Below are 25,656 nucleotides of genomic sequence, written 5' to 3'. Positions count from 1 at the left end.
TGGCCCAGACTTATCAGTATGTCTTGGACTGAATCATGTGTCTCAATTCCAGCATAAGCTATGACCTACACTAGGCTCAGGGGGATAGGACCTACACTAGGCTCCTGTGACCATTGGTTGTATAGACCCCACTCTAGAGTGCTCACGAGAAAGAGTGATACTCTATACAATATACAAACCCATCATGTGGCCACTTGTGTAAGGGAGAATCTTTACTCTGAGTCATGCCAGACTCCATGTTCCTAAAAGCAGATGGTTCACTAGGACCCTTTGCCTAAAATGTCTCTGGTTCTACTGCTATCCATGGTTCTGTCACCAAAAAAGATCCTGATCATCAGGGCTATAAAGAAAAATACACATGGCATTCCCATAAGGCACAGAATATTATGAAAAGCAGACTCCTAAAGGAAAAGAGGATGCCATTATCCTACTGGATAACTGTAAAATGGACTCACAATTACTCTAGGTTCCATTGAATGCAGAGATTTATCAGCATGCCAAAGAGTTATTTCAAAACTGACTTAGGCCCAGACTCCCTAACATGTAGAAAGCAACAATTACATGGGAGAGTTTCCTAACCTTGACAATACTGAGTAGGGACTCTTTATAAGAAGAAACATAAATAGGAGCAGAGTAAAGAGAACATCTCAAAAGTATATCCAGTGGCCACCTACAGGAAGTAGAACAGACCAATAGAGGGAAAGGAATCAAAAACTGAAATAGTGTTTGGCAATTTGACCCAATTATAAATCCAAGCTATATTAAAATAATTTATATAACAGTATACAGGCTTTTGTACTTCTACAACATAAATTCTAAATTAATCAGCTAAGATACACCAACGGGCCTTTATGACCTTGATCAATACTGGTGTTCAACTTACAATTATAGAGAGGAGTCCAATAAATTTAAACAAGGCACTTCCCATACTCTTACAGGAGTTACCAACAAATAGGGATGCCTCACCTTCACCACCAGAACTACTGTCTTTCCTAAATTTCCTATAGTCATAGGGCCCATTGACTAAAATAGCCCATGGTGGGCATGGATGCTTTAACCCAACAAGTAATAAACTGAAATAAAATTAGATCTTAAGAACTTACAATTTGCCTAACAAAATGGGATTTCATGGACCTTCCCCTACAGCTAAAATGGTTAATATAGCCCAATATAGATTAAAACAAGACCTCTAGGAATTGTGACTCACCACATAAGACCTACAAAAGGAGACATTATCCCTTCTGCTTTCCTCTTAGTTGTTCAATTTGGACAATGCTCAAACCTGATAAAAAATGAATGGTATCTAACAGTGGATTATTACAACCTTAATGCCATGGTATCAGCAATTAAGACCCTTATACTTAATATCATTGAAATCCCTGACTCTGTCCAATCAATAACTGGAAAATACTTTGCTATTTTTACATTTGGCAAATATGTTCTATTAAGTTTCTATTTCAACAGCCTCTCAGCCACAATTTGCCTTCACCTTTGATGGGGCACGATGCACTTTTACCGGCTGTCCATATGGTATCTCAACAGCCTTGTCCTCCCACACAATCTCTGCAGGCAAGATCTCCATCACATCCACCTTCCAGGAACACAGGTATGATCTTACACTGATGACATCTTCCTCTTCTGAGATTCATTTGACACATTCATTGAAGATATACAAATAGTAACAAAGGAACTCTCCAAAAGGGATGCATCATTGAGCTACAAAAAGTGTCTCAGTTAAATTCCTAGGAATTATGTTGTCAGTCAAGGCTGTTCCATCCCTAACACTGAGAAAATAATCAATGACCCTCTCAGCATCCATAATTTTAAACAAACCCAATACCTTTTCAGATTTTTTGGATTCTAGAGGCAACGTATTCCTCATTTACAAATTTTACTGCAGTTAATTTATGCTGTTACTTACAAACTGGCCTGCCTTGAATAGGGTCCCTTCCAACAAAAGGCTCTAGAATCTGTCCAAAGTACATCATAACAGGCCCTCCCATTAATGCTTTCCAGAGACTCCTTTACTTGGAGGCTTTAGCAACCTCCTCTCATGCCTCCTAGAGTCTCTGGCCCACCTATGATGACAGTAAGTTGCCCATGTGCCTCTCATATTTTTTTTTTTAAGATTTTATTTATTTATTCATGAGAGACACACAGAGAGAGGCAGAGACATAGGCAGAGGGAAGAGCAGGCTCCATGCAGGGAGCCTGATGTGTGAGACTCGATCCTGGAACTCCAGGATCATGCCCTGAGCCCAAGGCAGACGCTTAACCACTGAACCACCCAGGTGTCCCGAGCCTCTCATATTAGAAGCTGACCCCCTTACCTCTAGGCTGCACAGCATTTGAACATCAACTGGTGGCTGCATATTGTGTTTTTCTGGAAACAAAGGCCCTCAATTCATGACTCGCCACACCCAGGTATTCCTTATGCCTTGGATCACTGAGGCAGCACCCAGCAGACTGGGCGCAGTCACAGAGGCCTCCTTATTAAAATGGAAATGGTAGAGCCAAACCTTGGCCTTCTGTAGGAGGAAGTAGCTTATCTGGACCTTAGTCCCTTGCCAAATGTAACGGTGCTAGAGGAAGTCATTCTCCCCCCCCCCTAGACCCACTGGCCACCAGGAGAGAGTATGCGTGTGTTTGATTGAAACTCAGGATGAGCTGAGTAATCAAAAAAAAACAAAACAAAACAAAACAAAAAAACGGGGGAGTTCATTTACTTTACCTATGGTAAGATCACTGTAATGTGTCATGGAATCCTCTAGCAAGCTGCTGCTATCCATCCTCCAAGCAGGACAATCTTGATTAAGGACAAGACCCAACGGTCAGCACAATTGGCCAAACATGTAGTCATCTTAGCAGTAGAAGATGCTTGACTAAAAATTGGTCCAACATGCTTTTTTTTTTTTTTTTTTTTTTTACAGAATCTTGGAAAATTGCCAATTATCTGGCCATTTAGTTTGACCAATGGCAAAAACAATCCCTGATCTGAGGTTACCTCCTTTGGGCTAAAAAATCCATGGGAATTTCTTGCCTCGGATACCCAAAATAAGAATCAAGGTCATGCATGCCTGTCCATACTAAAGCCAAAAAAAAAAAAAAAAAAAAAAAGACTTCATCTTATCCCTTCTGGAGTTTCAGACATTATTGATGTTCTTCTACCAAGGCATGTATTACTCTTCTCAAAGTACACACTGCAGACTCCTCAATAAGATATCCCATGAAACTTCAATAAACCTTAATGGTTGCATGCTCTAAGCCTCGTAGAGGGTCATCATGGCTTACTTAAATAAGTTCAAAATCAATTAAATGAGCTGTAGTACCTTCAGTCATCCATCAAACATCAGTAGTGAATTAAATAATTGAGTCTGACTCCATCTGTGATGTCTGAATACTGACAACTTTCAAACCCCATTTTTGCTGTTCCCATTTTTTGCCCCACATATGGACAAGCCCATAAAAATACTTATGAGTTTCATCCCTTGGTATGAAACTCATCTGCTAGTTGTAACCATAAGGACCCAGAACCCTCACTCTGGCCCCACCCCCTAATCACTATGAAAAGAAAGCCAAGCCCTGCTCTCCCAGAAAATCCCATTATGGGAGTAATAAACCTTTTTATACCCTCTTGATGCATGTGTGATCATCGGTCTTAATGTTCAAACGAATTTGAGGTGGACGTATTTTCTTACCCTCTGGAGGACAACCACAGTTGTGTGAATCACCCTCCTGCTAATCGACCTTCAAAAGCTCCCCCACTGCCCACTAAATTAAATAGAAACTGTTTATCATAGCTACAGATTTATCTTTCTTAAGATGGCCAAACATGTAGTCATCTTGTAAACATCATACTCCTTATAAACATAATGCTTTAAATGTTATTGTGGCTAGGCACACTAGGTCTTTAATTGCCTCCATTCTCCTTGCTTATGCTGTTCCCTCTGTCTTCTGTTTTCCCTTCCATTCACCATGCTCCTTCTTCAAGATCACCTTAAAAGTGAATCCTTCCATAAACCCTTTTCTGAGTCTCCTAACCAGATAAACTCTCTTCCTGCTTTGAACTTTGTACCTTACTGTTCGAATCTCTGATAGTGCTTTATCATGTTCTACCCTATAACATAGTCCTTCACATCTTGCTTGCTCCTAAAGCTCTTGGGTTGAGACCATGGGCCCTGGAAACAGACCTGAATGAATGAATGAATGAATGAATGAATGAATGAATATTCCACATCTGATTCTTGCTACCTATTCGCCAGTGGGAAAGTCACCTCTCCTCACTAAGCCTCAAGTACCTCCCAGATGAGAAGAAATAAAATCTTACATGTGAAAAAAAAATCTTACATGTGAAGGGTTTTGCTGACTGTCTGTTTTATACTCAACACTCAATAAAATGTTAGCTATTATCATACTTATTCTCTACTGGATCCAAAACAATTTTATGTCAGAAACTCATTTTTCAATCCAATGCAACAATAGTGCCTGGTGTATAGAAAGCATTTCACAAATATCTATTGAATGATATGAATAAATGGTTTATAGAACCTCATTGAAATTTTAAAGCAAATTAACAATAAGGACAATTGAATCAGATGCATGGAATCTAAGTCAATTCTAAGTATGCACACACAAATCATCTAAAAAGAGTAAATTCAAGCAAAGACACAGGTTTGTCTTGAAAACTGCTTGCTAACTTGTAACTAGCTAAATTAATTTCCCAGATGTTCCTCCACACCTCACACCACCTCTCCCAGCCCTGTAACCTACAAGTGTGTGTAGAGACACACACATACCACTTTAACTACCTTATGGGCTTAGCTATTCCCTAATTTTGTTACTTTAACAAAAAGTAGACATTTGTGGATTAAAAACAGTGACAAGTTAAATGGCAACTTAAGGTTTCTTTCTGTTCAAAATCCTGTTCACAGATCATTCAACACTCTGTAAAAAGTATGATGTTGGATTTAAAATATATAGTGAACTCTGCTAGTTGTGTGTTTAATATTCCTAATTTAAACAGACATCAAAAATATTTTTAGGGGTTAGAAAAAGGATTATGGCTTTTTAAAAAAAAGATTTTATTTATATATTAATGAGAGAGAGAAAGACAGAGAGAGAGAGGCAGAGACACAGGCAGGGGGAGAGTAGGCTCCATGCAGGGAGCCCGATGTGAGACTCGATCCCAGGTCTCCAGGATCAGGCCCTGGGCCAAAGGCAGCACTAAACCGCTGAGCCACCCGGGCAGCCCAGATTATGGTTTTTGATGCAGTAATTCTCCTTCAAGGATCTACTTTAAGGGAAAAATGAAAGATGTAGAAACACAGAGAGGTACAATAGTACTTGTGAGAACATTAGTTTAAATTGCAAGAAACATCCTATATGTGTAAAATATGTGATTGCCTGTGTAGTTTAAAACCAGATATAAGGGTACCTGGGTGGCTCAATGGTTAAGTGTCTGCCTTGAGCTCAGGTTGTGATCCCGGGGTCCTGGGATCGAGTCCTGCATCAGGCTCCCCGTAGGGAGCCTGCTTCTCCCTCTGCCTATGCCTCTGCCTCTCTCTCTGTACCTCTCATGAATAAAAACATAAAATCTTAAAACCAGATATAAAATTGTTTTTAATGATACTGTGGAATGTTCATAACATCGTAAGTGAAAAGGCAAGCTACAATGTGGCATAAACAAATGGCAGTTTACTCAATCTTGAATTTTTTCTGTAGTGATAGGATAACTCATGATGTTTCCCTCCTGCATAAATAATCTACAAGAAACATGCATGAGTAAATTTTAAAATGTCTTTTAAATGTTTAATAGCCATGTATTTGCCTTGATCTGTAAGAACAACCACAGAATGTCTAAGTGAAAGATAAAGTCCTCTTTAAAAACAGTTCACTGACTGTATTTTAAAACTTGGAGAAACTCGCATACAGAGAAATGTGTATTTGCAAATTGATCCACCTAATCTTTCAGTCAGTGCAATTCTCCTGGATGCAAATAGTCACCTTGAAATGTTGTGTATCATGGTTCTCCCTGGAGAAGACACAGAGTAGGAATAGGACTGCAGGGGTAGAGAAGTAGGGAAATTTTTAAAATTCCATTTTCTCAAAAAGGCCATCTTGATAACATCCTCAGGTTCTTCAAAATATATTATTAAATATTTACTTTTCACCAAAAAGTATTATAGTTAGTCATATTTTAAGGCTCTACTTCCTTAAAAACTGCATCCCTACGCTGACCACATTAAACTGTGAATCACAAATAAATCCCATTATTATAAAGTGTCAGCTAAACATAAACTGCATTTTTTATAAACTTTTACATACAAGTTTATAACAATCACAATCCTGAACCTTAAACCATATTTTTATTTTCAATAGCAAAGCAAATCTTAATTACCCATGTGATACATTATGAGGCACTCGTGATAGATTTCTCTTAAAATTCACATAAGAAACCTTTTGTGATCCGTGGCATACATACTACAGTGAGGACATAGGGACTCTCATGTTTGGTCCCATGTACATGAAGACAATAAACAAACACATCAGCAGTAGGGCTGCCAGGATTTGGCCCATCAGTCCACTGGTTTTTCCTGCATGATACAGATTTGCATTGATTTAGATTCCCTGTTTGATCTAGGCCCTCAAAGCATGGGTGGTAGCATGCACCTGACGCAGGCACAGGCCAGAGGACTAGACCTGAGCATGCAAAACTAACCCTCTCTCTTGTCATGAACTTGGTCTCATTTGTTTAATGTTCTGACCAGCTGAGCTAACTCATTTTTAAAGACAGAATTATACAAGCTAGCACACAGCTTTCCAGAGTTTTATTTTTCTTTTCAAAAGAAATACCATCATTAAATTTCCAAAATATTTCCTATCATAGACCCAGAGGAGCTTTATGGTAATATGATTGCTATGAAAAAAATTATCTCAAACATATTTAAGGCATTTGGAGGAATCTAAAGCATAATTTTTAACACAATAGAAGTGAAATTTAGATCAAATCAAAACATATTGAATGAGTGAGTACAAAGCAAAAACAATAAAACTAATATATTCACAGCAATTGCCTTTTATTTTGGATGTGGGAATTCCAAAGGTCTGAAGGTAGGTAATTAGTAATACCATCATGTGGCAAAGAGCATGAGAAGGGGAGTTGGGAACCCTGAGATCTAGTCTTGGTTGTCATTACACAGCATAATGATACATCACAATTATCAATTTCTTCATCTGTAGACTAGAAAAGTGGGCTTGACACATCTAAGAGCCCTTCCAATTTTGAAATGGTAAGAGTTTTTACTCCTGTTTAAATTATATAAATCACATATTAAATATTTTTTCATCTAGATTTAACCATGACCAAGTTAGAGCTGCTAAAATGTTTTAAGATAAAACACAAATGAAGCCAGCCTGCTTTTTGAATCATTTATAAGGATAGAACAGAAAAATAATTGTACAAAACACCCTCAAGGATCTGTTTTTCTCCATCTCAAAGAAGACAGAATCACCTGGTTTCTTAATTATTTCTAATGCAGCACTGCAATATTACTGAAAGATTTATAAAAGACACTGTCAAGGTTTTTTTTCATATATTTTCTAGAAATATAATTTCCTTCCTTCCCTCTCTTTTACTGTGAAAAATCCTCACACAAGTATAAAAGTGAAACCTGAATCTCATCTAATAAATGTCAGTCTTCACTTTATGGTGCTGCTCTTTGAAGGATGGATGACTGAATGGATTTTGGAGCAGGAAGAAAGCATATGCCAAATTGTTTTTAACCTTGTAAATCCTTATGGTTATCTCTTTTAGTGTAGTCTTCAGAGAAAAACTTAAATGGAAAGCAGAAATTATATGAAAGACTCCCACTATAGAGCTGCAAAGTCTATAATGTCCTCAAGAAGGTAAGCTCTGTATTGAAACCTTAGGCCAAAAGGGGCAGAGTAAAACAGCACCCCTAAGGAAATAATCACAGTTCATTGGGACCTTCTTCTTTTTTTTTTTTTTTTTTACATCTATCTTAATCAAAAAGACAGAAAACAAAAATGTTATTTCTAATTAAACACTGAGCACAATCCACATTTGCTCCTACTCAAGATACTGTAAAAGAATTTACCATTTGTGACTTACTCATTTATATCAACTCACTTTCCCCACTTCTGAAAAAAAAAAAAAAAAGAAAAGAAAATCATGTCTATTATTGATAGTATCAATCTACGTAGCTCCTTTTCCTTTAAAAAATTTTATTGACTGTGCTTCAAGCTCTTTTTATTTTGTCAGAAAAATCCATCAGGCAAAGGTACAAATGTGCCTTATAGGTTACCACTGAATCACAGGAGGCAGCAAAATTGATGATATATGTATCAAACTGAATGGTTACATTGAAAGGGGTGGTTACAATTCAGGGTCAAATAGTGTATTATCCTAAAATCTTGCACTTTAAATAGAAACTTATTGGACATTTTAATAGCTTTTTAAATTGAGGGATTTATCAAGTGCTTAAATTTTTAAGTATTTTTCTAACTTTCTTCAAATGAAACTTGTAAAGGATAAATGATGTTTATTTTAAAAAATGAATTACTTGTAAGCTTCCAGGATTAGTAACGCATAATGATACTAAAGATCAGTGTTTAAAACACTTAAAGTTATGATACTTTTAATTTTGTTTCATTTTTCCTTTATTCCCATATGCTTATTGGATTTATATAGCACATATCTTCTAAGGAACTTAGACTGCCTTAGGAGTTTATAGACTTAAGAGTATTATGACTGCACAATAGCAATTGTTTCCAACAGTAATATCTTTTGTCCAAAGAATATTCTGTTGTTATGTATTGGAGAATAGCAAGGAGTGGTGTGACAGAAAAGAGAGCAACAACAAATTGGGCAGTTCATGCAAAGGAAGAAGGCAGTTCGTGCAGAAGTTCATGCAAGAGGACGAAAAAGTAAGAAATCGTAACTTCACAAAAGCCATCCACCTAGCAGGTGAAAACAGCTTTGCTTTATCCTGGATCCTGCTTCAGTAAGTGGATGAGAAAAACTAGACTAATGAATCTGCTGCTTTCTTGGATCTTAGATAGAGCTCAGTTTTCAACTATTAGATTATCATATAATGAAGAAGAAATAATTCTTCTAAATAGACTAGAAGTATTACAATTGCTTTCCACAATATCAGCCGACTTTCTAGTGAAAGTCTATCAGTAGTTGATTTCTAAGATGGTGTGTGTGCCCTTATTTATTAGATGTTTTCACTATTTTTGGCAGGCTAATATCTTCATCATTCTTAGGAAATAATGGCAGCTAGCCAGCTTATGAATTCCTGGTGAACACTTAAAATGTTTAATGGAATATTAAGTACCATATATTTAACCTTTCCTCGGGTAATTAATTACAGGATCTGAAATATCTCCTATAAGTAATAAATACCATATTTCATAAAATGAGCCTTATGAAACTTAATATAGTTAAAACTTCATATTCTGACTACAGAGTCTAAACAAGGAAGATTCATAAATTTTTAGCCTAATTTTGAAAACTTCTCAATTTAACTCAAAGAAGGAATAGGCAAAGATCTCTAGAACCTAAAGGACTACAACCCTATATCCTTTATAAAAATATAGAAATGTACATTTTATTTCAAATATAAAACAGTATAGAACACTATCAATTTAATGAGAAATAAAGCCCGAAGACTTATTGATACAAGTTTACCTACACTGTATGTTAAACAATAATGGCTAAAGTCACTTTTTATAATAGCTTGGAGATTTATGGAATTCACTTTTAAACTTAATTGGCAAATAACAAACTGAAAAAAAGAAAATCTTGTCTATTACTGATAGTAGCAATTGGTTAGCCACTTGCTGCTTATTTACACCTAAATGTGATTTATTCTTCACAAGGGTGTATATACTAACACAGAGCTTAGATAAAATAAAAATATTCCCAAATTCTTAAATACTGAACTGAACACAACCTATGACAAGTTGAGACACTTGTTTATGGATATAGACATCTCTTCCTCAAATTCATATCCTGTCATGACAGTTTTTTAGACATACAAGCAGGATCTCTGATAAACTACTGACCATGTATGTCCCATTTTAAATGTTTTTTTTAAAGATATTCTCAAGAAAATCTAAGTCCCAATTTATATTATCATCTTAGGAAATTTTTTTTTAATTTACACTTTTAAATCTTTTATTTTAGAATATTGTGTTTTTAAGGTACTTCATTTCAAAACATTTGCATTGTATGTTTCATATTCTACTCTAAAAACCCACAGAACAATTTCATATAGAAAGTTTTATTAAGTAAGAAATTTCGTTCCATTCTAACAACTTAGCCTAGATAAAGCTCCAATCTGTGAGCTATCTATCATACAGAACCGTCCCCTCCTACCAACTTTATAATGCTCTTATAAAATTGTTTTCATGAATAGCATTAACTTTGGGACCAGGAGAAGTCTATTACATGAATATTCAAATTCTCTATTTAAATCCTGAAAGGATCCACCATCTCAAAACTATTTTCAAAGTCTATTTATTTGAGACACCACTCCACTTTCATTTTCAGCTATAACTAATACCTTAAATACCATCAGAACCAAGACCATTCAACATCATTGCCCCTAATCCTTTTTTTTTTTTTTCAAATAGCAAACTTGAACACAACTGTAATTCTTTTAAGAATCTTTATTGAAGTTTTTCTTAACAATTTAGTCTGTTGGACCTCAATGCAGTTTATAAAAAAACTTCAGTATAGTTTCATATAAACTGCAACCAAAAAAGTAATTCACTTTGTCAAAGAAGTTATCTGAAGTTGCAAGGTATTTTTTGTAATAGGTAGAACAGTAAAATGTAAGCATGCTCTCGGATGCAGGTGCTCCTGTGTACTACGGAGTTACTTTGAAGAGCTTGCTAAGATCTGCAGGCAGTTTATGGAATGCATTTATTTTCTCCACAATTTAGGTACATGAGAATCAAACTGATATTTATGAATAAAGTATTTTTCTCAAAAAAGTTGAGGCAGCTTTTGTTGAATGCTATCTGTGTGGGTACACTGGCTACACCTCGAACTGTACTAAGAGAAACAGACAGCCAGGAGTCCATGTCCATGCTGAAACTTGAAAAATTCCTCCACAAGTGTTGAGTTCCAAGAAAAGGGAGAGGATAAAACACTATGCACAGTTTTTCATCGTCTTACATTAACAAGACACACCAAGAAACTTCGCATAAGGAGGGAGCAAATTCCCTTCACGGCCTTCAGTCAAGGTCAGTGGTGTCCAGAGTGGAGGAGGGTGGAAGTGGAGCGAGCCTAGACGAAATAAAGCTTAAGTCTACGTCTCATGCATAGGTGCCCTTGTTCTGTCCCCGACTGTTTCTCAGACATCCGAATTGGAACTGAGGTTTGTTAACCTGGGGTCTGCATTGATTTCGTATCTGTAGTGATACCCTTCCATGTGATCCCTGCAGGCATCTCTGATGTTATGCATCCACTTCTTTATCCCCTTGCGGTTCAAATACAAAACCAGTAGGAAGATGGCGCCTATCAGGGCTAAGACAATACCTAGGAAGACATAAGAAGTCTGCAGGGATGGAGGGAGGATAGGGTCACAGTCCAGGTGGGAGCTGTTGAGTTCCAAGAGGGCCCGATTCCTCATTTTCTCCGGGAATGCACAGGTGAGCCCGGCTTTGCCCGGCACCACCTCTGTCTCCTTGAGCCAGGCCACCATGTCTGCCATGTGACAATCGCAGACCCAGGGGTTGTTGTCCAGGAAGACCCGGACGTGGGGCAGGCTCTGCAGCTCCGCCAGGGTGGCGTTGTGAAGGACCTTGAGGGCGTTGTCCTCCAGGTGGAGGCTCTCCAAGTGCGTCAGGTTGCGGAAGGACACGTAGGTGAGGCTCACCAGGGAGTTGTTGTGCAGGTCCAGGTGCCGGAGGCCGGGTAGCTGGGCCAGGACGTCGCGAGGCAAGTAGAGGAAGCGGTTGCCGGCCAGCTCCAGGCACTGCAGCCCGCGAAGCGCGCGGCCCGCTCGGAGGGCAGCCGCCACCATGCCCTCGAAGCTCCGGTTCTGCCGCCGGTCGTCGGGGGGCACGATGTGGTTCAGCATCAGCTCCACCAGGGGGCTGGGGCCCGAGCGGCTGGCGTCGCTGCCCGCGAAGGCGAAGGCGCTGAGGTTGCCCAGCGGGTTGTGGCTGAGGTCGAGCTGGCGCAGGCTGGGCAGGTGCTCGAAGGCGCCGGCGCACACCTCCCGCAGGCTGCTGCCGCTCAGGTTGAGCGCGGCCAGCTCGGCCAGCGGCGGCCGGCGGGCGAAGGCGCCGGGGGGCAGCACCGCCAGCTGGTTGCCCGTGAGGAAGAGGTTGCGCACGTAGGGGGGCAGGTCCGCGGGCACCTCGGTCAGGTTGCGGTTAACGCACTTGACCGTGCGCGCCGCCTCCGAGCACTCGCAAGGCTGGGGGCACTGGCCCGGCAGCGGGGGCGGGGCGGACGCCGCGGAGGCCGGCGGCGACGTGGAGGCGGCGGCGGAGGGCGCCCAGGAGGTGAGCGAGGACGAGGAGACCCAGCCCAGGAGCACCAGCGCCAGCCGCGCCAGCCGCAACCGCCCGTCCCCGGCGGCGGGGCCCCGGGAGCACCCCCCAGGCATCGCGGCGCGGCGCGGCGCTCCCCGGAGCTGGGCTGGGACGGCGCCCGCTCCGAAGGCTCGGGGCTGGGGCCGGAGGGCGCGCGCCGGCCCGAAGCAGGCAGGAGAAAACTTTCCTCGCGTGGGAGCGCAGGAGGGAGGGACCCCGAGTCACCCGGCGCCCCCTGCCGGGGTCGGCTCCCCGCCCCTGCCCTCTCCAGAAAGTACGCACGGCGGGCGCGTCGGGGCTCTCGGCTCGGCGCTCCTCCTCCTCCCGCTCGTCTTCCAGCCGCCGCCCCGGGGGCAACGTCCCGGCCTCTCTTGTTGGCGCCGCACGCTCGGTCTGCTCCGGGACCTGGGGCAGGCGGGAGAGAGGCGTGAGGCGTGAGGCGCGGCGGCGGCCGCAGCTCCCCCGAGCGCGGGACCCGGGCTCTCCCAGCCAAGTCGCCCCACTCGGTCCCCAGCACCTCCCCGCGAAAGCCCGTCCGGGTCCCCCCCGCCCCGGTTCCACGCACATGCTTACCCGGGAGAGGGGTGCGCGTCCCGGGGCACCCAGCGTAAAGCCTTCCTTCTGCCCAGGCCCACACTGCATATATATACACACACCCCCTTCCAGCCGCCCGCCGCCCCCCCCCCCCAGGTCTAACTTCTCGCTAAATCCCCAGCGCCTTCCCGACCAAACTTCCCACTCTCCCAGCTCCTGCCCCCGCCGCCCCCGCCGGCGACCCGCCTTCCGGGGTCTCCGCCCCCGCCCCCGCCCCCGCCCGGACCTCTCCTCCCCGGTCCAGGTTTGGAGGAGAGGGAAGTTTCAGGTTACAGGAGTCTTTTGATCTCTTTTGGTACCTTCCCGGATTAGCAGGAAGTGGAGGACCCAGCAGCTGTCGCCGCCCCCTCCTCCCTCCCCCCTCCCTCTCCCCCTCCCCCCTCCCCGGGCCGCGCCCCCGCTAGCCCCTCGGATCCCGGAGGGGGGTTCGAGTCCGCTCGGAGGAGGAGGGGAGACGCCGCGAACAAAGCGGCCGTGGGACCCCGGAGCTACCTACTCTCCCTGCAGAGGACGGGGGTGCCCGCGCCGCCCGGGGTGCGCCTCCGCCGCGGGCTCCCCGCCGCCCGCCTCCGAAGACCACGCCGTCCGCCCCGAGTCTCGGCGACTTCTCCGCTCGGCGCGGCGCTGCGGGCGCCGACTCTCCTCGCACCCCAGCCCCTGGCCCAACCTCCGCAGCTGGGAAAAACCAAGCCGGGGGGCGGGGGAGGGCCGGGCCTGCCGGAGGCGTTTCCCCCCGCGCCGCCCACCCGCCAGCGCGCAGCAGGGGGGTTGAAGGAAGGACTCTGGGGTGGAGGGGGGCACCTGGGCCGCGCGCTTCCTCCTGGTGAAAATTAACGAGGAATGTGTCGGAAAAGGTGAGGGGATCCCTCTCTCCCCCCCCTCCCCTGTATCCTTTGGTGGTTCCTCATTTTGCCTACTGTATTTACCTTGGACACGAAGAAAACCGCGGGTGAATCTCGTGGAGTTCACCCTGATTTTAGGGACCTAGGGCCGCAAGGAGATAGATTTAGGGGTGACAGCGCAACGCGAAGCCGCGACATCAAGAAAAGAGCAGAAAAGCTACAGCGGCGGCAGCAAAACGCCCAGCAAGCTGCAAGGGAGCTTCAGAAAGTCTCCCACCAAAGTGCTGCTTACATGCCTACTTGAGGTTTAGGTGTAATTATGCGTCCCCACCTGTCCCGTCCTGCCTAGCCCCCCCCCCCCCGACTTCTTGGATAGTCACGGAACTTCAGAACGGAGAGAGCCAACTTTAAAGGGGTGGGGGAGGATCGGGGGAGACAAGATTCGTTCTTGATTCATTGCCTTTTTTTCTCCCCAAATTAAAAGCAGAGGGAGAAAACAGCAGCCAAAGCATCCTAGAAAGAAAAGGCAAATAGCAATGACTTGAGTCACCCAGGAAAGCGGATGTGGCCCCGGTGTGTCAGCGCAAGTTACTTAAACTGGGAGAGCCCACGCGGCGGAATGGGGGATGGAAAGTGGCCGCTCTTAGAGGACAGAAGTGTGGTCCAGAAGTCTATCCTTCCAGGGGTGCCTGGCCAGAAGGGGGGAGTGGAGAGGATGGAGTCGGGGGAAGGGACAGATTGACTCTACCTGGAGGAGCAGATACATCGGAGGGCTTTAGGGTCCTGAAGGCTCCACCCTTGCTCTCTCAAGGACTCTGTATTCCCAGAATTTTCCTGAGAGGGTGAGAAGGTGCTGGTAGTCCCAGGTTCTTCATTTGAGAGGGAGAATGGCAATTAAAGGAAATAGTTGGGAAAATTAAGTTCTGGAAGGTAATATAAAAAGGAGCAAATAAGGAATGCTGAAGTTTGTGCCTTTGATATGTCCCTGTAGCGTGAAGAAATGCCCCAACCCTCAAGCTGATTCCTGATTACTTTTTAGAAAGAGATAGTCTGCAGAGTCAACAGCAAAAAACGGCCCAGACAAGACCTAGAGGGGTTGGAGTCTGCCGAGATTTGTACAAAAAGCCAGCCTTGCTAATTGGTATCTTCAGGGTTATCTAAGTTTTTTTTTCCCCTCTTATTTTTAAGTGTTTTGCAACAAGAATGTGAAACACTTTGAACAAAGAATCTCAAAAGCTATCTTCATGTTCTGTATCCAGACTGTAGTAGCGGTTACATAATTCTATATGGGTTAAAATTAATTAAATTTTATACACCAAAGAATTGATTTTACTGTATGATAATTTTTAAAACAAAATTAATTACTCAGGGGGGAAATTGTAGCAATGCTTTGGCGTGGTATGAACTCTGGTTCTGATCCAAAATGCAAGTACTCAAGGAGAATGAGAAGCACTTTAGAATTGGGAAAGGTAAAAAAAAAAAAAAAAGAAAAAAAAAGAATTGGGAAAGGTAATACATATTTCTCATCTAATACTCAAATCAACTTGGCAATATCGATGTCATTAGTACTCCTGTCTGCTTATTGATGTTGTTACTCTGTTTTACAAATGAAAAAACTGGGGTTCTAGGCCAGTAATAACTAGCATGGACTGAGTGGTATTTCCCTAGCTAAGCCTTGTGATCGCTTTAAAGAAATTATGTCTTATACTCATCGTGGCAGTATTCAGGTAGGTCCTCTTACTCCAGTTGTACAGACAAGAAAATTGAGGCAAAAATAAATTATGTAATTTGTTTGGATGAGTGGTGGATACGGGGCCCAGAGTCGTCTGCCTCGCCTACATACCCCACATTCCAACTCTAGCAAGATTAAGGAGTTTGTGCGGTCCTGCTCAGCTACACTTTGACAGAACCAAAGCCTCACCCTGGTTCTCTTTCCCCTTTTCTCCTTATTGCTCCCTGCAGCTGGCAGTTGGCTATGGCTGCTAAATTAGGACCCAGAAACTTGGGACCATCTCTAGCTCCCTCATTGACTATTTGCCTTTGTATACCTCTGTTTCTTATTCTGTAAAATAGAACCACTAATAAAACTTTAAGGTATTTGCATTAGAATTGAGATAATATATGTAACACACTTAGCAAAATTGCCTGTTATTATTGTGCCCTCCTGAATTAGTCTCCCTCTCAGGATTTATTGTGCAACTATATATCTTTAAGTATGCTAATGACAAAAGTATAAAGATGAATAGTTTATGGTCCTCTTACAGTAGAATTGCCAGAATTAGCAAACAAAACAAATACAGGGCATCCAGTTAAATTTGAATTTCAGATAAATAATGAATAATTTTTCAGTATAAGTATGTCCTACATAGTATTTGGGATGTATTTAATAGTAAAAAAAAAAAAAAATCCATTGTTTACTTGAAATTCTAATTTAACTGGGCATACCCTTATTTGATCTGACAGCCAGGGAACTTGTACCCTGGTGGAAGAAACAGTCACAGAAACTAAAGCTTTCAATGTACAACATTGACTGCAATTTGTTGTGTATCTTTCCAGTCTCCTCTCTCTTGTATATATTTTAATTGTTTCTGCTATTTTTATATGAATGGGATCATAGTGTATGTATTATTCATAAATTTTCTTATTTTAGGACATTCATATATCATTCTATGTCCATACATATAGGTTTGCTTTCTTCTTTTTTAAAGATTGCAAAATATTCCGTGCTTTGAATTGTTATACCACATTTTTTAAATCGCCTTATTGAAAGACATTTAGATCAGTAACTGAACTGCTTTTTAAAGAAGTTTCCTTCAAGTGAGAAAAGCTTAGTATGATCCATTATATTTGGATTGTCTTAAGCATTTAATTATCTTAAATTATCATATTTGCCTTACTCCTGACAGCTTGAAAAATTTTTGTGTGAGATGCTATTTCCATGCTCTAGAGGAGGACAGAAGATTTCAGAGCACATTTGTTCCCCATTTATTCTTTCATTCCAAAATGAAATAAAAGGAGGATCTGAATGTCCTAATGGAGAAGAACCAATTTAGTGTATTTCAATAGGTCACTTTGTAGCCTCCAGGAAAATGTCTCTGTACTATCATTTATTTAGATTGTCTCTACAAGATCTACTTTTCTTCTAATGACCCAAAGGAAAGTCATTAATAAATTGCTGAAATATAGTTGTTAAGTCCTAGGAAGGCAAGGAATAATGTAGTATTAAAAAAAAAAAAAAAAAAAAAAAGGATGATTGATTATGGCCACCCTCATGAGGCAGAGGGAAGCCAAGTAATTCAACATGGACAAACATCAACATAATTTAAGACCACTTAATTTTGGTCTCTGCTTTAAATTAGCAAAATAACTGATAAAAGTAAATAATCTCAAATCTGAAAAATAATCTAAAGCAAAATCAAGTATTGGTGAATAACATCAAGCACATATGTCATAAAACCATGAATCAATACTTTAAACCACAACAAACAACAAAGATATGGGCTTCTTGTCTAAGATATATAAAGAAGGTAAATTAAGTAAAAAATTAAACTAAAGCTAAATTAAGTAAATTATGTAAAGCTAAATAAATTAAGTAAATTATAAACTTGGGTTGGGTCAAAAAGGACATTTTTTTCATGAGTCCCTACAGTGGGGTTTGGAGCTAGTAAAAGAAAAATATAACAAAGATGTTTCCAAATGTATTGGAGTTTAAATAAATACTAAAGAAAGAACAAGGTAGAGTGCCATAGTTGGTGGAGAGGTTAAACTGGATGGAACTATGTGACTCTTCAAGGAAAAATATTGAAAGATAAATATATGGTAATCTGCAGAACTCCAAATAGCTAATATTAGAGGCTCATTCAACTCTGAAAGTGTTTAACTTTTTAAGACTTTTCCATATGGCCTCTACCTCATTGATGTTCTTGAGGTGCAAAGGTAGAGAGCATAAAAATCCCTACTGTCAGATTAAATTCACAGTCTAGTGGCAGAGGCTGACTATCTAACAGTAAGCATGAGGAGAGATTGTCTGGAGAAAGCTTCACTGTAGAAGCAATGCTTGAATAACTTTTTGAATTATTAGTAAGAACTCAGAGACCACAGATGGGCAAGTTGGTAGAAAGACTCAGAGAACTCGTTCAGATCTAGAGAATACATGGGGAAGAGCACAGCACATGTTGGAGGGTGTACAAGGTCAAATTTGAAATACAGTGGGATCAGATTGCTGTTTTCTTTTCTAAAAAGTTTGACTTCATCCCTTATGGTTGGGGAGCCTCTGACCATATTCAGCTAGGAAATGACAGGACCAGATGTGCATTTTAGGAAGATCGCTTTTGCTATCTGTTTGAAAGGTGAAATATGGGCAGAAAAGACTAAGGACAGGGAGAGAAGTTGAGAGATCCAAGTGCTAGTTGTTGCAGAACCTAACTAAAGTAGTGGTAAAAGATTAGCAAGGCAGGAACAGGTTACATAGACCAGTGGTTCTCAACAGAGTGACACTGCCCCTGGTGGACACTTTGAATACTTGTGGAGGCATTTTTTTCTGGCTGTCCCTATGATTGACATTTAGTGTGTAGAGGCTAGGGATAATATGCAATGAAAAGTTGTTCTGCTACCTACATGGCATTCCAATATCCACCTAGACATTCTTGTAGATGAAAAACCAGATTATAATTATCTCAGCCTAGAAACAACTCCATTTTACATTGAAACTGCAAGTATTTATAGTTATATTGTTTTGTTTGGAACTTTACAAAATTTTATTTCTGACAGCTATGCCACTCATGCTATTTGAATCTCTAATACAACCTACAGTATCAGTTTGCATTTGTAGTTATTGCATCCACGGTGATCTTACTTCAAAATGTCTAATACAAAGAAAAATTATTTTCACTATTTATTTGAATATTGGTCTACTTTCTCTTAATATCAGCCTGTTTATAAATAGGTGGAAGTATATTACCACATTAGGTCTTCTAATATAGTTATGCCCAAACATTTATAGGTTAATATTATTTAATATTTAATTATTCTCCTTTATATTATATTATAGTATATACTTAAAATTTATGTGTGAAGGTAAATTTTATGTAAAGAGGGGTTTCATAAAATACTGGTTTTAAAAAGGAAATACAAGTTTTAAAAATAACCTATACAGATATTTAAGAGCTAGAATCTATAAGTTGTGGCGACTTACTCAGTATGGAGGTAGGAATACAGACCTTTATCATTCGAAAAATTATAACATTTTAAATAATTTCAATATTTTCAGTGATGTCCAGGAGAAATCCTAATAATTCTAGAATGAAGAGTCAAATTTGGCTGTAACAAGCTGAAAAATAGCTAAAGAATAGAATAGTGAATTTTGTTTAAAGAAAAATCTACCTTATTTGGTTGAAATTATTTTTTTCAAAGGAAATTCTGATAAATATTTAAATCAGTGATATTACCTAATACTCTTTTTCTAATGTTAAGTAATTCAACTTTGAAAGTGACATTGAAGCTTTTCCATTTCTCTAGTTCTTGCCCAAACTGGGTTCTAAACCAAAACGGGAATTCAGTCAAGAAATGGGAGCAGTTGTAATTGTATCCACCATCCAAATTCAATTAATTTCAATTAAATTTAATACAGTTCAATAAATGTTTATTAATGTGCTTTTTATTGTGGTACTTACTTTGTCTTCCAAACAGAACCACCTCCAAAGTCAGAAATTCTCCTTTAAAAAATGTCAAATCCTGACACATTGACAGGCAATCTATTGCATGTCCATGGCAGAGGTTCAGCAGACAGACCTAGGCCAAAACCTGACTACAGGACCCAAGCCTCTCTAATGTATTTTATAAGTCTTACTCAGTGAGCTAAAATACATAGGTTAATAAGTTGCCTGCTAGAACTGCTTGAAATATTTGAGGCCAATAAGTGAATATGTATCAGATTCAGTTTAGATCCTGATATAAAAGCCCAAGAAGAGAGAACTAAATATATTATGTATTTTGGAATAGAGATTTATCACATCACCTTGGCAGTGAAAATAAAAATGGAAGTCAAGAGTTTAACTACCGAGACAAAATCAAACCAAGGTCAGTCATATGGCTTGAGCAGTGTGGATGATAGTAGCATAAAGGAGTTGGTACTGAGTGCATGCCAAAGGATGCCTGTACTGAACTTGAACAAAACCTTTTGGAAGGTTGTGTAGCATCATGAAGTACTTGACCCCAAGAACACTGATGTGATGACATTTATGAAGGGATGATCCTCAAAATTGTTTAGCAATCAGAATGGTGCATGCAAACATGGACTAATAAGTGTTTAATAATCAGACAGGGTGCCAATAGGACTTTGTTGGTACAAGTTGCCTGAATGTAAACGTATATAGAATATATAACTATAGGTAGGCAGGTAGGTGATAGATAGATAGATAGATGATAGATAGATAGATAGATAATAGAGTTTTCTGATAATATCAACTACACACCACAGTACGGGCTATCACTCTAAAATTGTTCCATAATTTCTAAGCTTTACCATAGGAACTGGAAGATTTTTTAAAATAAGAAAATAACCAGTAGTTATTATGAATAAGCTGAATTTATTTGTAACTTATTAGATAAATAATTTTGAAGTGTATGATGAGTGCTTCTAGGCACTGTACTGAGAACTAAGAATGCAATGGTGAATAAAACAGGCAGGGGCCCTGTTTTCATGAAAACTTATTGTTTCCACAAGTTTATTAAATCAATTATCTGAAGTGTGGGAAATCTAGTTTTCTTTTTGAATTGAATGTAAATATTTTGTTATTAAATATAGAAAACACAGTATAACAAAAATCTGTGTAGTTACTGCTCAGCTTTACAAATTCTAACATTTGGTTTCTTTTTCGATTTTCTTTTTTTTTTTTTAACATTTTATTTATTTATTCATGAGAGACACAGAGAGAGAGAGGCAGAGACACAGACAGAGGGAGAAGCAGGCTCCATGCAGGGAACCCGATGTGGGACTCAATCCCGGGTCTCTAGGATCAGGCCCTGGGCTGAAGGCAGTGCTAAACCGCTGAGCCACCAGGGCTGCCCTCTTTTTCAATTTTCTTTTGCATATAATTAAAGCACCTAACTTGGTAAGTTTTGACTTATGTGTACCCTTGAATAAAGAAAATGAACATATTTATCACCCTCAAAAGTTTCCTCATGACCTTTAATAATCACTCCATCTACATATTACCTCTACCCAAATTCATCCCCATGCAACCATTGATTTCATTTCTATCACTATAGATTAGTTTGAATTTTCTTGAATTTTATATAAATGGAATCACATAGTATGATAACATCCATGTTGTTTTGAGTATCAGTAATTCATTCTTTTTTTTTAACTGAGTAGTATTTTATGGTATGGATATAGGATATTTTGTTTATCCCTTTACTTGTTGATGGTTATTAGTTTTGCTTCCAGTTTGGGGCTATCATACATAAGGCTCTGATAAACAATCATGTTCAAATCTTTGTGTGGATACATGCTTTCATTTCACCTGGGTAAATTACAAAAGATGGAATGGTTAAGTCATATGGCAAATTTATTTTTAACTTTTTCAGGAATTGCCAGACTGTTTTCCAGAGTGGTTATATTATTTTATATTACCTCTAGCAGTGAAGATTTCCAGTTGGTCCACATCTTTCTAACACTTGACGTGGCTAAACTTTTTAATTTTAGATATTCTAAAAAGTATGTAGTAGTATCTCATTTTGCTTTTCATTGGTCAGTGATAGTGAGCACCTTTTGATGTTCTTATTTGCCACCTGTGTTATCTTCGTTCATGAAGTGTCTGATCAATTCATTTGTCCATTTTCTAACTGGGGCTGTTTGTTTTCATGGAATTTTTGTTTTTAAAAAAATATTTGTTTATTTATTTATTTGAGGGAGAGAGTGCATGAGGAGGAGCAGAGGGAGAAGGAAAGAGAATCTCAAGCAGAAGTGGAACATGGAGTCAGATTGGGGCTCCATCCCATCCATGACCCTGAGATCATGATCTGAGCCAAAATCAAGAGTCCAACACTTAATTGATTAAACCACCCAGAAGCCCCATGGGACTGAGTTTTAATTAAGAGTTCTTTATATATATATTCTAGCTATTAAGAAATAATAATAAACTAGAACTATGCAACTAGACAAATACTGCTGAAACTCACAATTTAAGAGAAAAGTAAAGAATCCCAGAATCATTTAAGCAAAAAACTGGCATTTGTGAAGGAAGAAAAACTGAACTTATTTCAGAATTTTTTTCTGCTCTAACAATTGCTAGAAGAATTCAGAGCACAAGGAATACCCTGAATTTAAAAAAATAATTTATTTTATTTTTTATTTCTTTACAGATTTATTTATTTATGTATTTATTCATGAGAGACACAGGGAGAGGGAGAAGCAGGCTCCATGCAGGGAACCTGACATAGGACTTGATCCTAGGTTTCCAGGATCACACCCTGGGCCGAAGCTGGTGCTAAACTGCTGAGCCACCCGGGCTGCCCTCAATTTATTTTTTAACATACATAATTCATTTAAACAGTTGAAAATTAAAAAGTAACAAAAAGGTATACAAGGGAAATTCTCTTTCCACTCCTCCTGTCCTTCAGCTATCTGGTTAACCTTTCTATAGGCAACTAACTTTTATCAGCTTTTCTTGTGCATCCTTCTAGTCATGTGCATATTATGCAAATTTATTTTCACAAATGATTGACTACTTCACAGTGTTCTGTATTTAATTTAATTGAACCATAAGTGTCAGAGACTATTTCTTATTACTATAATATAGAACTCTTTTGTGGATAGATGGTATCCATTGCAGTGTATTAGCTATCTATAGCTGTGTAATAAACCATCTCAAAACTCAGTGCCTTGAAACAATTCTTTATGTGTATAGTGTATGCACCTGCAGGATTGTATAATCTGAGTTGGAGTTGGTTGGCAAACTCTGCTAATCTGGGTTTACTCCTGCTTCTAGAAATTGACTGATATGCCCTACTCTAGGCTGGGCCTGACTGAGACGCCTATTTGAACACAGTTCTTCTCCAAATGCCTATGACCTTCCTCCTAAGATGAATGGAGTAGCCGAGGCATGTTCTTCTCTTGACAACTATAGAAGCACAATAGAAGGGAAGCCTAAACCAGGTAAGTCCTTTTCCAAATATTGTCGGCATCACATCTGTCAACATGTTATCAGCCAAAGCAAATCATGTGCTAAGGCTAAAGAGCAGGGAACTACATCCACAGTAGAAGAGCACTACAAAATGATACAGTAAAAGGCTCGTACAGAGGAAAATCTGAAGAAATGGAGCTAGTGTGCAATTTACCACAAACCGATGTGACATAATTTATTTAAACAACCTCATATTAGAAGGTTTTCTGCTTTTTGCTATTACAAGGAGTGCAGCAATGATTAATGAGTATATATATATATACATTATCTTTCACATTTGCCAGTATATCTCTAGGGTAAATCCTTAGAATATGAATATGGGCTTTTGTGATTTTGATAGGTACTGTCAAAGCACCATTCAGAGATTATTGTAACAATTTATATCTTCACCAATAATGTTGGGACTGTGTTATCATTTTTTCATTCCTGCCAACCTTGCACATGAAAATGTAATATTTGTATAGCTCTAATTTGTATTTTTTTAATTATAAGTGAGGTTGACAATCTATATGTTTAAAAATCACAAATATTTATTTTTTAAATCTGTATGTTCATATGTTTTGCCCATATTGTTCGGATTTTTTTCTTTTTCTAATTGATTTGTATATATTGAAGAAATTAGCACTTTATTTTTTAAATTAAGAGCCCTCAAAAACAATAGCTCCTCTTAATTAAGAACACCAAACAGAATCATAGGCCAGCTAGTTCACAGAGAGAGTCAGTGAAAGAGCAAAGAAGAAACCCAACCCCCCCAAGGTCAAAACACAGATACTGACCTCAAACACTACCCCTGCTTGAATTTGTTAATTTATGCCTTAATCATCTCAGATTGCCATAATAAAATATCATAAATTAGGTGACTTAACCAATATGAATTTATTTCTCATGGTTCTAGAGTTTGGGAAGTCTAAGATCAAGGTGTTGTCAGGGTAGGTTACATGCTGAGGCCTCATATCTTGGCTTGTAGGTAACAACCATCTCTGTATGTCCACGTGACCTTTTCTTTGTGTACAGGCAGAGAGGAAACTCTTCTTCTAAGGACATTAATATTATCATGGACATTATCATCAATGGCTCACCTCCTAATACTATCACATTGAGGCTTCAACATGTGAATTTGTTGGAGGGTGGATGCAACCCCCCATAACATTTAGTTAAAATGTTATTATATAAAGAAAAGAATTCATTTTAATTATAAAAGGTAGTATAAATGCATGTCTCTTATTTTTCTTAACTGATTTAAAACACAATTGTATAAAATACCATGTATACAATTATATGATTAGATAAGAACATATAGAAATATATTTGCCGGGATCCCTGGGTGGCGCAGCGGTTTGGTGCCTGCCTTTGGCCCAGGGCGCGATCCTGGAGACCCGGGATCGAATCCCACGTCGGGCTCCCGGTGCATGGAGCCTGCTTCTCCCTCTGCCTGTGTCTCTGCCTCTCTCTCTCTCTCTCTGTGACTATCATAAATTAATTAATTAATTAATTAAAAAATATATATATTTGCCAACAATAGTACAAAGAAGGGTAATGTTAACAAAGTCTTATTGGGCTAAGAAAATGACACTTGATGGTAACTTGAATCCATGGAACATATGCAGAGAACCAAAAAGAGTAAATAAGGTTAATAAAACAAACTCTGTAAATATAAACTTGTTTTCCTCTCTTTACTTAGCTAGATTAATAGGATAAAATTATACAAAGTGGGGATCCCTGGGTGGCGCAGCGGTTTGGCGCCTGCCTTTGGCCCAGGGCGCGATCCTGGAGACCCGGGATAGAATCCCACGTCAGGCTCCCGGTGCATGGAGCCTGCTTCTCCCTCTGCCTGTGTCTCTGCCTCTCTCTCTCTCACTGTGTGCCTATCATGAATAAAAAAAAAAAAAAAAAAAATTATACAAAGTAATAATTATAACAATATATTGGTGGGTTAGTAATATTCATATATATGTATATATAATGTATATATATAATATGCATAACAATAATCGTCCAAAAGGGAGAGAGAATAGAGTTGTACAGAAGTGATGTTTCTGTATCACACTGTAATTAAGTTTGTATAAATCTAAAGTAGATTCTGATAAGATGTATATAGTAATCCCTAGAGTAATCACAGACAAAATAAATTTTAAAATCATGAAAAAGTAATTATAGTAATTAAAGTATAACTCAAAAAAATATTTATTTAATCCAAAAGAGAGAAATAGGAGGAATAGAAACAAAAAAGACATGAGATAATAGAAAGTAAAAATTTAGAAACTAAAATAGCGGGCATAAATACAATTATATCAATTATAACATTAAATATGAATGGGTTAAATAATCTAATCAAAAGGCAGAGATTGTCAGACCAGATAAGAATACCTGATCCAAGTATATGCTGTCTACAGAAGAAGCATTTTATATTCAAAGATACAAATAGATTGAAAGTAAAAGAATGGAAAAAGGTATATCATGTAA

The 25,656-nt window shown here is 39.5% G+C and overlaps 1 protein-coding gene and 1 long non-coding RNA gene across 3 annotated transcripts; one reads left to right on the top strand and one right to left on the bottom strand.

Annotated features, from left to right (window-relative positions):
• Nucleotides 1–10,679: 10,679 nt before the first annotated feature.
• On the bottom strand, nucleotides 10,680–13,986 carry TPBG (trophoblast glycoprotein). 2 transcript variants are annotated; one of them, XM_038554620.1, is made up of 2 exons: nucleotides 13,663–13,986; nucleotides 10,680–12,977 (listed from the first exon to the last, which is right to left on the bottom strand). In XM_038554620.1, exon 2 carries the CDS (start codon nucleotides 12,644–12,646, stop codon nucleotides 11,384–11,386), a length of 1,263 nt encoding a protein of 420 aa, XP_038410548.1. In that variant the 5' UTR covers nucleotides 12,647–12,977; nucleotides 13,663–13,986; the 3' UTR covers nucleotides 10,680–11,383. The 2 variants fall into 2 exon arrangements, 1 of the variants encoding a protein (XP_038410548.1); XR_005367963.1 differs by lacking the exon at nucleotides 13,663–13,986 and adding an exon at nucleotides 13,146–13,330 and having other exon boundaries at nucleotides 12,670–12,977.
• LOC106559547 lies at nucleotides 13,620–24,799 on the top strand. The gene is made up of 3 exons (XR_005367964.1): nucleotides 13,620–14,020; nucleotides 22,999–23,165; nucleotides 24,208–24,799. It is a non-coding gene; the product is annotated as an uncharacterized LOC106559547 (long non-coding RNA).
• Nucleotides 24,800–25,656: the final 857 nt, after the last annotated feature.

The sequence above is a fragment of the Canis lupus genome, chromosome 12 (genome assembly GCF_011100685.1).
Source record: "Canis lupus familiaris isolate Mischka breed German Shepherd chromosome 12, alternate assembly UU_Cfam_GSD_1.0, whole genome shotgun sequence".
Classification (NCBI taxonomy): Eukaryota; Metazoa; Chordata; class Mammalia; order Carnivora; family Canidae; genus Canis; species Canis lupus.
Note: the sequence above shows the minus strand (reverse complement) of the source record. Positions and strands in the feature narration are given on the sequence as shown.